Source organism: Sorex fumeus, unplaced genomic scaffold (genome assembly GCF_029834395.1).
Source record: "Sorex fumeus unplaced genomic scaffold, SorFum_2.1 ptg000054l, whole genome shotgun sequence".
In the NCBI taxonomy this organism is placed as follows: domain Eukaryota; kingdom Metazoa; phylum Chordata; class Mammalia; order Eulipotyphla; family Soricidae; genus Sorex; species Sorex fumeus.
The window spans coordinates 4,963,423-4,975,656 of NW_026606111.1; the positions used below are offsets into that span (position 1 = coordinate 4,963,423).

The window sequence follows — 12,234 nt, forward strand, 5'->3', positions numbered from 1 at the left end:
TTATTTCCCAACTGTAGCTTTATGAAATTCATGAATTAGAGTAGTCAACTTATTTTAAAGAGATCAATATACGAAAAGCTCAATGTTTCCCTTAAAATCCTACCACAATTAATAAGCAGACTCAAAAGGTCAGATCTTGATTTTTTAAATTATGATTCTTCCACTAAATACTTGATTCCTCTCAATCTTTTCTACTGATTTCCAAATGATCAAAACAAAGATATTTTAAATATTGCAATGTTATTCGAATTTCAATATAAGAAAACGTTTTTTGTTATTGTTTGACGAAAATTCTTTCACGGGAGGTGGGTGTGGAAAATGGGGAGGGGGGAGACAGGAACACACTAGACAGCAATAAGGGGCTATTCCTGGCTTTTGTTGCTTGGGGGACGATGCAGTGCTAGGTATCAAGCCGACATTTTCTGCATAAAAAATATGCTTTGAACTAACTCTTCGGTATCTCTAGGATTACTATTTTTAAAAAATTTCATTTACTGAGAAAATATTGGTTTATAAGAGAGAAAAAACATCTAGATCTACAGGTTTTTCAAATATCCAGGAAACACAATGTGGCAAAATGATTTTCTGCAAGCAACTTAAAAAACTGTAAATAGCAGAAGGCACACATAATTTATTATACATGAAATATAGGGGCTGAAGAGACAGTACTGCAGGTAAGGTGTTTGCTTTTCATACAGCTGACTCAGGTTCAATCTCTGGCATCCAATACTGTTCCCCAAGCATTGTCAGGAGTAATTCCTGCGTGCAGAGTCAGGAGTGACCCCTTAACACCGCGGGGTGTGGCGCCAAACCCCAAATTTAAAATACAAATTTAAAAAGAAAAAGAAAAATGAAACTAATTCAATTAAAAATTTTTATGATTTCAACAGAATCACATTATTTCCAATCAGTTCAGTATTTGAAGGACCAAGTGAAAATTTTTCTTTTAATCTCTTAATAATGACTAATACCAACTTATTTTTTTAGTATTTTATTTTTTAAAGAACCGAATTTGCAGTTACTAATAGCTGTGTTTTAAACATATAGTACTTCAACACCAATCCCACTACCAGTGTCAACTTTCCTCCACCAGTATTCCCATATTCCCTCCCTACCCAACACCTGCCCTATCCCCACCTGTCAACTTGACAGGCACATTACAAAGTTTCAGTGTCTGCAGCTTAGATCTCAAGTTTTCACTTTTGCTGAGTCTGTATTTTGGATATACGGCTCTACCACTTACCCATATCACCAGTATAAGTGAAGTACTGATGCATACTATCCTTTACTTTCCATTCTCTTTCCCCCCTTGATTCTTTCTTTCTCTATCCTTCTTCACTCTAAACACTACGGTGAAGGGTGATCCAGGCATCCCTCTTTTGTTGTAGTACATTTCCTAACTCAGTATTCTCTATATTGAAGATAACTGAGATCATCCTGTGTTTTTCTTCTTCTGGCTTATTTCATCCAACATGATGTCTTCTAGTTCCATCTACATTATAGCAAATTGCATGAATTTATCATTCCCTGCAGCTGCATTGTGTATATATAATACATCTCCATGATTCATTCATCTGTCATTGGACACTTTGGTTGATTCCATATCTTAGCTACTACACCGAGTGTAGCAATGAATAACTGTGTGCATATCTCCTGTTAAGAGTGTTTTTATGCCCTGGAGGTAGATGCCCCCAAATGGAATTGCTAGGCATATGGCAGTTCAATTCTAAGTTTAATGAAAATTCTCCATACTGTTTTCTAAAGGGGTTGTACCAGACAACATTCCACCAGCAGTGGATGAGAGTTCCTTTTTCACTATTGTGAAAAACACAGATTGTTCCTACAATTTTTGATATGTGCCATTCTCACTGATGTGTGGTAGTATCTTGTTGTTGTCTTGATTTAGATTTCTCTGATGACAAGTGATGTTGAGCATCTTTACATGTGCCTACTGGTCATTCACCTGTCTTCTCTGAGACGTGTCTCTTAATTTCTTCTCCCCAGTTTTTTAATAGGGTTTTTCAATTATTTTTTGATGATCTTTTTGAGTATTTTATATATCCTGAATATTAAACATTTACCTGATGCATTGAATGAAAATATTTTTTCCCATTTTAGTAATACCAACTTATTAAGCTAGATATAGTTAAAGTATGTTTTATGAAATTATGTGATGCATTTGCCAATAAAAAAGGCAAAGAGAAAAGCAAATATTTTCAGGATTGGGAGTGAAAATCAACTGACTTAACCTAATTCCCACTTTTGTATTTTTTTACATTTTATTGAATCACCATGAGATAGTTAAAAGCTTTCATGTTTGGGTTATAATCACACAATGATCAAACACCCATCCCTCCATCAGTGCACATTTCCCACCACCAATATCCCCAGTACACCCCCCCTCCTTCCCACACTCCCCCTGCCTCCACTGAAGACAATATTCCTCATGCTCTCTCTTTACTTTTGGGCACTATGGCTTGCAATACAGACATTGAGAGGTTATCATTTTTGGTCCTTTACTTTAAGCACACATCTCCCTTCCCAACTGGTTCCTCAAGCCATCATTTTCTTAGTGATCCCTTCTCCATTCTAGCTGCCTTCTCCCCTTTGCTCATGAGACAGCCTTCCAGCTATGGAGCAATCTTCCTGTCCCATGTATCTACTATCCTTAGGAGTCAGCCTCATGTTATGTTGTTTTATACTCCACAAATGAGTGCAGTCCTTCTAGGTCTGTCCCTCTCTTTCTGACTCATTTCACTTAGCTTGATACTCTCCACTTCTATTCATTTATAAGCAAATTTCATGACTTCATCTCTCCTAATAGCTGCATAGTATTCCACTGTGTAGATGTACCAAAGTTTCTTTAACCAGTCATCTGTTCTAGGGCACTTGGGTTGTTTCCAGATTTTGGCTATTGTCAACAGTGCTGCAATGAAGAGGTAGGTACAGATGTCATTTCTACTGTGCTTTTTTTGCATCCTCAGGATATATTCCCAGAAGTGGTATTGTGGGGTCATATGGAAGCTCAATTTCTAGCTTTTGAAGGACTGTCCATATTGTTTCCCAGAAAGGCTGGACTAGTGGGCATTCCCGTCTACAGTGAAAGACTGTCCCTTTTTCCCCACATCCACGCCAGCTCTGGTTGCTTTTGTTCTTTTGAATGTGTGAATTCACAGTTTTTGCTTTGCAGAGCTTTAAAGTATATATTCACAAGGGATTTTTTTTGATAATTTAAAGAATTCTTGAGTGTAAATTATATATAAAAGCAGAACTGAAAATTACTTATAGGATCACCAATGTAGGGGGAGGAGAGGTTGTTAACCTTTATCATTTATCCTTTGCTAAAAGAATCTGCCAAAATAAAAAAAAAGGCACAAGGTCAAGGGAAAAGGGTTGAAAAATCATAGACAGTAGCTTTTGTTTTTTGGGCTACAGCTTGTGGAGCTTGGGGGAAATCATATATAGTATCAGGGATCAGATCAAATCCAAGTCAGACACATGCAAGGCAAATGATTTACCCAATCTGCCCCAGATGGTAGTTTTTTACCATGTTTTTAAAAAAGGTTTCAAAGATTTAAGGAGAAAGATTAAAAACACAACTTATTTATATCACATATTCTTCTAGAGTAAGATTACAGTGTCCCCAGAATAGGCAAACACCATTCTTTGGGGGGTGCTGGAATGATCCAAGGGGATGGCAGTAGCCTGGGAAACAATTGGGGAATAACTTTGTGTTGTTTTTCTTAAAGGACAGATTTCCCTGGTGGGGTAGCACTGTAGCACTGTCTCCTGTTGCCTTTTCAGTATATCTGAGTGTTGGGGTAAAATCTCAAATAATAATGGTGGGTCTGGTGTCTAAATATTGAATGTGATCAAAGTAGAGAGAGAGTAATGTGGAAATCATCTGCCCCACAGTTAGGGGGAGGGTGTGGGATGGGGGTATAATGGGATTGTTGGGGGTGGAGAATGGGCACTGGTGAAGGTACGGGTGTTTCATTTGATGACCGAGACTTAGACCCAATAGCTTTGTAACTGCTCTCACGGTGATTCAATAAATAGAATTATAAAAAATAAAAAAAAGTAAGGTGGAGTTCATGCACAATTCAATCAGCTCATCAGTGGCTAAATAAATAGCAGTACTCCTACATTAAAAAACAAAAGAGTGAATCCCATACTCTTGAGGATTACTGTCTTATAACAAAGTTATTAGTCTTGTCTATTCTAATCAGTTTTATGTGTAAATTTCACCATAGTTATAACCTATTCAAGAGAATTGGGAAACTAGAGAAAATTATTCACAGCATATTAAATAAATGAAACTAATAAAAATAGTATTTCTTAATTCTACTGGCACAGCACTTTAGAATAAAGTTAGAAATACAAGTTAGCTTGTTCTTAGTATTATAAAGCATTCTCAACTTTATTATGGTGGTGTATTCTGTTTGTTTTACAGAAATTTAATGTACTTTTTTGTTTGTTTTTGGGTCACACTCGGGAGTGCTCAGGGATTACTTCTAACTGCATTCTGGGATCACTCCAGAGGAACTAGGGGCACCATATGGGATGTTGGGGAGTGAACCTGTATTGGCCCATGCAAAGCAAGCACCCTACTTGTTGTTCTATCATTCTGGCTTCGACATACAGATTTTTTGACTTGTAGACTAAAGAAACTGAGGTCTCTGCATATTTTCTATAAACCTGTATTTAAGACTATTTAATACCTGTATTTAAGACTATTGGTGCAGCTCAAGGGCTCCAGGCAAGTGAAGAAAATTGTATTCAAAAGATGGGTCAGGGGCTGGAATGATAGCACTGCGGTAGGGCATTTGCCTTGCATGTGGCCGACCCAGGTTTGATTCCCAGCATCCCATATGGTCCCCCAAGCACCGCCAGGAGTAATTCCTGAGTGCAGAGCCAGGAGTAACCCCTGAGCATCACCAGTGTGCCCCCCCAAAACAAACAAACAAACAAATAAAACAAAGGATGGGTCAGGGACCAGAGTGATAGTACAGTGGGGAGGGCATTTGCCTTGCATGTGGCTGACCTGGGTTTGATCCCCGGCATCCCATATTGTCCCCCAAGCACTGCCAGGAGCCAGGAGTAATTCCTGAGTATAGAGCCAGGAGTAGCCCCTGAGCATCACTGGGTGTGACCAAAAAAAAAAAAGGGTCAGGCCTTTTGTAAAGGACTCTTACATAAAGACCTCTGAAACGAATGTATGCCCTTTATGCAAAATATCATGTATAGATTTTATTGAATATGTCAGTCGTATGAAACATTATCAACTTATATATAATTATGAGGTTCTCCCAAATGAATATTTACCTCAGTTCTTAGAACTCAATACAGTGTTACGCAAGGAATCAGGATAAGGAAAGAGACCACTCTCATGATGCAAAAGAAAGGAATTTTATTGCTAGCTTGAGCTAGGGTCCAAGTTCCCACTGAAACAGGTCTCAGGACAAGGACCCCGACTCTAGTTTTAGCACACATTATATAGCATATGGTTACATAAGCTGCACATACTTTGTGGTCTAACAGTCATTATTCTTGGCACACAAGGTGCTGATACGGGGCATGGTGTTGGCCGGGTTCTCCCACTGGGTCCCAAAATTTGTCTTGTGATGACTGATTGTTTCATTTCGAGGAAACTGCAACTGCCCATTTCCAAAACTGGGGTCTAGCTAATTTTAAAACTTTTATCACTCTCAATGGTGTTTCCTCTGACAATGTAACTGGCCCAAGTCTTATATTTTAAAACTTATTCTTTCAATGAGTTGTTTCAATTGGCCATTATAAAGTGCTCTCTTTCATAAGATCTTATATATAGCCTTTCTCTCCCTTTTTGATTTACCACTTTATTCCTTTCTGGAAGCATGACTACTCATCTTACTTTAGCTTAAAGACCTGAAACAGTTAAGGGGAAACAACATGAGAACTATGGGGTCAAAAAGTTAGTACAGGGGTTAAGGTACTTGCCTTACATTCTGAACCAAGACCAGTTCAAAACCCTGCCACTGCATATGACCCCCTAAGCACCAGTAGCGGTGGACCCTGAACACTATTAAATTTGGCCCCAAACTTAATAGTTAATCCCCAAATGGTTTAATGTTACTGTTAATTACATCTTTTTAAAATATTTCTAAAGGTTTATGGCTTAAATGTCAACTATGTAGTTAAATTCTTTCCATACTAATTAAACATTTTTATCCAAGTACTCAAGTTCTGGGCACAAAAAAACGATAAGCAAATACATAAAGAGAAAGGAACTTCATCCAAAAAAGGAACTAGTTGTTGTATGTAGTTGTTTCTATCACTAGCTTTCCTCAAAAAGGAAAATAAACATTGCCTCCTCCAACTACAAAAAAACCACCTGGAGAATATGGTGGTACCTTTATTCAAGTATCAGACAGGTATATAACCTTCAAGATCCCATCAAAAACTTTGACATTCGAAGGGGTAGAAATATATAGTACAGTTAGTAAGTTTTTGCCTTACACATAGCTGATTAGGGTTCGGTCCCCAGCACCCCATATTGGAAATGGCCACTTGAGCATTTCCAATATGGGGTGGTTCCTCGAGTCCCACCGGGAGTGATCCCTGAGCACAAATAAATCCTTAGCACCATCGGGTATGGCCCCAAAACAAAACCAAAACAAAACAAAACAAAACAACAACCAAATAAAATTTAGAAAAAAGAGAAAAGCTAACAAAAAAAGTTGACATTCTAACAACAACCTTAGTTCTTTTATTTGTAATCCAGATTAAATTTAATCCTCAATCCTAAAATACTTATTTCAAAGGAATATTCTGGGCTGGGGAGAGAGTACAACCAGCAGGGCACTTGCCTTACATGTACTTACCTGGATTCTAAACCTAGCACCCCTTCTGGACTTCACTCACCCTGCCTGAAGTGACCCCCTCAAGTGCATAGCCATGACCCAAACCCCGCCAGGTGTCCTGCCCCATCCCCCCTCCCCAAAAAATGAAAACGCAATAAATTGAAGGGGTAACAATTTATTCTTCCTTCTTATATACTGACAGGGTCAGTATATGATTGGTCTCTCCAAAGGGGATTAGATTGGTCTTTTCCAAAATGCTCAAGTGGCCATTTCCAATTTGTACCTTAGTAAAAATAATTGTCAACTGAAGCCCTGTTATCATTACTTAAATAATGCAAATTATCTAGGGAACTCTCTTGAAATAAGCTATTCACGGGAGTAACTAACCCACCTTAAAGCAGAGTATCCAGAGGCAAGGTTTTATCACATGAAGCCACCCATTCCTTGTCATGTGAAATCCTATTTTTTTCTCCTGAGACCCCTGGACCCCTTACCTCAGACAGGATTTATACTCTTGCCTGATTGAAGTGGGGACCTACATATTCACTGGTACTCTCCTATGTGTTATTAAATTGAATTTTCTTTTGCTAATCTATCTGATGCTGTTTTGCCCAGCCCGAGAAGAACCCAGAATGGTAAAGTATTTCCATGAACCCCAACATTAACATTAACAGCATGTCTACTTAACTGTTTTTTTGAAATTGGAACTGCAGATATTGACTTGATCAAGTTTTCTGGAGGAAGATCCAACACTCTGGAAAGCTGCATTGAGAAGATAAAATAGAGCAAATCATTAATATATTTGTTTCAAATACAGTGGGGTGATAATTTTTATTCATTCAAACAACAGGGAACAGAGTGATAGTACAATAGATAGTACAATAGGTATGGCACTTGCCTTGCATGCAGCTGACCTGGGTTCAATTTTGGCACACCAAAAAAAAAGTATTTGAGTGATTACTTTTAATAATAATAAATCATTGATAAGATGAATAAATCAAAATTATATTATGCTGTGACATAAACCAGACACACAAATTTATATGGTGTTGACTTAATTTGACATTTGTAAAACAATGATTCAGTCATGAGTTAAAACTTCATCTGCTATTAAGGGCATTCAGATAGGACAGGAAGAGGTCAAACTCTCACTATTTGCAGATGAGATGACACTATACTTAGAGAACCCTAAGGTCTCTACCAAAAAGCTTCTAGAATGAATAGATTTGTACAGTAGAACGGTCAGTTACAAAATCAGTACCCCAATGCTCAGGACTTTCCTATGTGCAAATAATAAAAAAGAAAGTGACATTAAAATAACAACCCCATTCACAACTGTGCCTCAGAAAATCAAGTACCTCAAAATTAGCTTAACTAAAGAGGCAAAGGACCTGTACAAAGAAAACTACAAAATTCTAGTTCAAGAAATAAAAGAGGACATGAGGAAATGCAGACACATCCCCTGCTCATGGATTGGGAGAATTAACATTGTGAAAATGGCAATACTCCCCAAAGCATTATACAGATTTAATGCAATGCACGTAAGGATATCCAACAACACTTTTCAAAGAAACAGATCAAACATTCCTGAAGAGTATATGGAAATATAAACCACCACAAATAGCTAATACAATCCTTGGGAAAAAAGAAGATGGGAGGCATCACCTTCCCCAACTTCAAAGTGTACTACAAAGTGGTAGTAACTAAAACAGCATGGTATTAGAATAAAGACAGACCCTCAGCTGAATGGAACAGAGTGTAATATCCTGACACCGACTCTCAAATATATGCTCACCTAATCTTTGATAAAAGAACAAGAAATATGAAGTGGATCAAGGAAACCCTTTTTAACAAATGGTGCTGGGAAAATCAGACAGTTACCTGCAAAAAAAACACACACAAAAAAAAACCCCCCAGAATTCAGACCCCTCTCTAACACCAGGCACAAAAGATCAAAATGGATTAAAGACCTCTATATCATACCTAAAGGTACATGGAGGAAAATGTGAGCAGAACTTTTGGGCAAAACCCTCCGTGACATTAAAGCTAAAGATGACACACCACTGGTCAAACAAGTGGAAACAAGATAAACAGGACTACCTTAACCTAAGGAGTTTCTGTATCTCAAAAGAAACAGTGACCAAGAAGACATCTCGAAGAAGAAGAAGAAGGCCCTCCCGTTGTTCATCGATTTGCTCGAGCAGGCCCAGTAACATCTCCATTGGAGATTTTGTTGTTACTGTGTCTGACATATCGAATACATCACGGGTGGCTTGCTAGGCTCTGCCGTGTGGGGGAGATACTCTCGGTAGCTTGCCGGGCTCTCCGAGAGGGGCGGAGGAATCGAACTCGGGTCTGCCATGTTGGCCGCTTGTAAGGCAAATGCCCTACTGCTGTGCTATCGCTCCAGCCCAAGAAGACATCAGATGGAAAAAATTATTTATCCAATACCCATTTGATGAGGGGTTAATATCCAAGACATACAAGGGACCAGTAGAACTTTACAAAAAAATAAATCTAACCCCATCAAAAATTTGGGAAAAGAAAGGAACAGAAACTTTCTCATAGAAGTAACACAAATGCCCAAAAGGCACATGAAAAAATGGTCTATATCACTAATCATCAAGGAGATGCAATGAAAAACAACAATGAGATATCAGCTCACCACAGAGACTGGCATACATTCAAAAGAACAAGAACAACTAGTGCTGATGTGGATGTGGGGAGAAAGAGTTTCTCCTCCATTGTTTGTGGGAATGCTGACTGGTCCAGTCTTTTTGGAAAACAATATGGGCATGCCTCAAGTAACTAGAAATTGAGCTTCCATATAACCCAGCAATACCACTTCTGGGAATATACCCTGGGGGCCCAAAAACATACTGCAGAAAAGCTATCTGCCATTCTTTGTTCATTGCAGCACTATTCACAATAGCCAGAATCTGGAAACAACATGAGTATACAAGAACAGATGAAAGGATAAAGAAACTAGTGTACATCTACACAATGAAATACTAAGCAGCCACCAGGAAAAATGAAGTCATAGAATTCACATATAAATGGATGAACATGGAAAGTAACATGCTCAATAAAATGAGTCAGAGGAAGAGGGACTGACATAGAATGATTGGACTCATTTGTGGGATACAAAAGAAATATAGTATGAGACTAATATCCATGGACAGTAGAAAGGAGGGCCAGAAGGAATGGTCCACAATTGGAAGCTTGCCACAAGTGGTGTGGGGGGTAGAACAGCTAGACTAGAGAAGGGATGGGGGGTTGGTGGGAAATGGGTCATTGGTGGTGGCACATGTACTCTGGTGAAGAGATGGGTGATGGAATATTTTATAACTGAAATCCACTCATGAACAACTTTCTGTGTATCTCATAGTGATTCAATAATACAAAGGTAGAGAAAGGAAAAAATAAAAACAGTGTAATTTTTAAAATGATACATAGTCAAGTAAGATTTATACACAGTTCTTTAAACTGTATCTCTAAGTATTTATTTACTTATATATTTTGGTTTTTGGGTCACACATGGTGCTGCACAGGGGTTACTCCTGGCTCATGCACTCAGGAATTACTCCTGGTGGTGCTTGGGGACCATATGGGATGCTGGGAATCGAACCCGGGTTGGCTGCATGCAAGGCAAACATCCTACTCGCTGTGTTATCACTCCATTCCCCCCCCCCAGCATTTATATTTTCAAATTAGCAAAGTGAAACAAAACACCGTCTTTATGAATGAGCCAGCCACTAAAGGACCAAGGACTAATTCATCTTATTTACTCAGAAACTATTTATTGGGTGGTTACTTTTTTTTTTTTTTGGCCGCATGCAAGGCAGATGATCTACCTGCTGTACTATCGCTGTCCCCTGGATGATAAATTTTATGTGACCCCCAAGCCCAGTAATTTAGATCAGCAGATATGGGGGCACTTTTGTTTGTTTTGGGGCCACACCCGGTGGTGCTGAGGGCTTACTCCTAGATTTGCACCCAGGAACCACTCCTGCAGGTGCTCTGGGGACTAAATGGGATTCTGGGGATTGAACCCATACCCAATATATTATCACTCTGGCCTCTACACTTTTATTTCCATAAAATAATCCTGTTGATTTTTTTTCTTTTTTACATTACAGTTGTTCATGATTGAGTTTCAATTCCAGCCCTTAACCAGGGTACATTTCCCACCAACAATGCCCCCAGTTTCTCTCTCCCTGCATCTCTGCACTACCACCATCAACCCCCTTAACAGTCTGCCTCGATGACAGTTACTTCTCTTCTTTTTTTCTTTTAGGTCCTGTGATTTGAAATATTGTTATTGAAAGGTATTATACATATCACTCCACTTCTTTTCAGCACCAGTTCTTGAGGAGAGCAACAATTATATTTTTAAAACCTCCTACAATAATTGCGATGCAGAGTCAATATTGGGAACAATTACTCTGATCAGAAGTTCAGTGCTGGAGAGATAGAACAGCTTGCTTTACATGCAGCAACCTGGGTTTGACCCCAGCACTGTATATGACCCAGACCCAGAAGTAAGCGCTAAGCAATATGGGTCCCAAAACAAAATCAAAAACAAAAACAAAAGAAGGAAAAAAAGAACTTAAAGTCCTTTGGAGGAGACATTTGGATATTGTTTTTAATATACCAGGCAAACCTAACATGTCTTAAATTTTTATGGATAAAACTGAAGTAGACTTTATCTAATTTGCTTAAATGGAAAATCTGGGATGTAAACACGGGGAGAAAGGGAACATTGATTACACTTCTCCTCTGGATTCTTATAAGCTGGCAAGTCAAAACTCACACTGGGCAGATTTACAAAGAGAAAGAACAATGAAGTTAATAACATATACTTCCTGTATACATAGTAGAGACTCAATAAAACAGCCACTCAACCAAATGGCTTATGTTACCACCTTAAATAACTTCAAAGACAAAGAATGCTGGGGTAGGGAATAAAGGCACAAAGATATGACCACAATACAGCAAGTTATGTTCCTGATTTCTTCACTGATAGAGATTTTATAGCACATAACTGGAAACTGCCTTCATAGATATGAATGTTTACCACTTTAGAGGGCAACCTCCATTAGTCTTCAGAGATCGTCCTATGAAATGCTCCTTATGATAAAGAGACTTTGGGGTGGCAAATTTTGACCCCTCTGAAATCTCAAAAGTAGAGTCAGGAGGCTGGAAATGTAGAACAAAGGTTAAGGTACATGCTTTGCATGGAGCTAATACCAATTCTATCTCCTATATCATGTGGTCCACAAGTACTCCTGGAGTGGACTGAGTAATCGATGGCACTTCAGGATCCAACAGCACCTTGGACCCCGCATTGAGCTGCTGGTATTGGCTAAGAATTATTGGAAGGGGTCCTTTA

General features: G+C 38.6%; 1 protein-coding gene across 3 annotated transcripts in view; it reads right to left on the reverse strand.

Annotated features, from left to right (window-relative positions):
• RARS2 (arginyl-tRNA synthetase 2, mitochondrial) overlaps positions 1 to 12,234 on the reverse strand; it is a 60,193-nt gene that overhangs the window by 44,122 nt on the left and 3,837 nt on the right. For all 3 annotated transcript variants that reach the window (XM_056125164.1, XM_056125163.1, XM_056125165.1), the window contains exon 2: positions 7,531 to 7,604. In XM_056125164.1, coding sequence (XP_055981139.1) covers positions 7,531 to 7,604 — 74 coding nt within the window. The remainder of the gene's footprint in view (positions 1 to 7,530; positions 7,605 to 12,234) is intronic.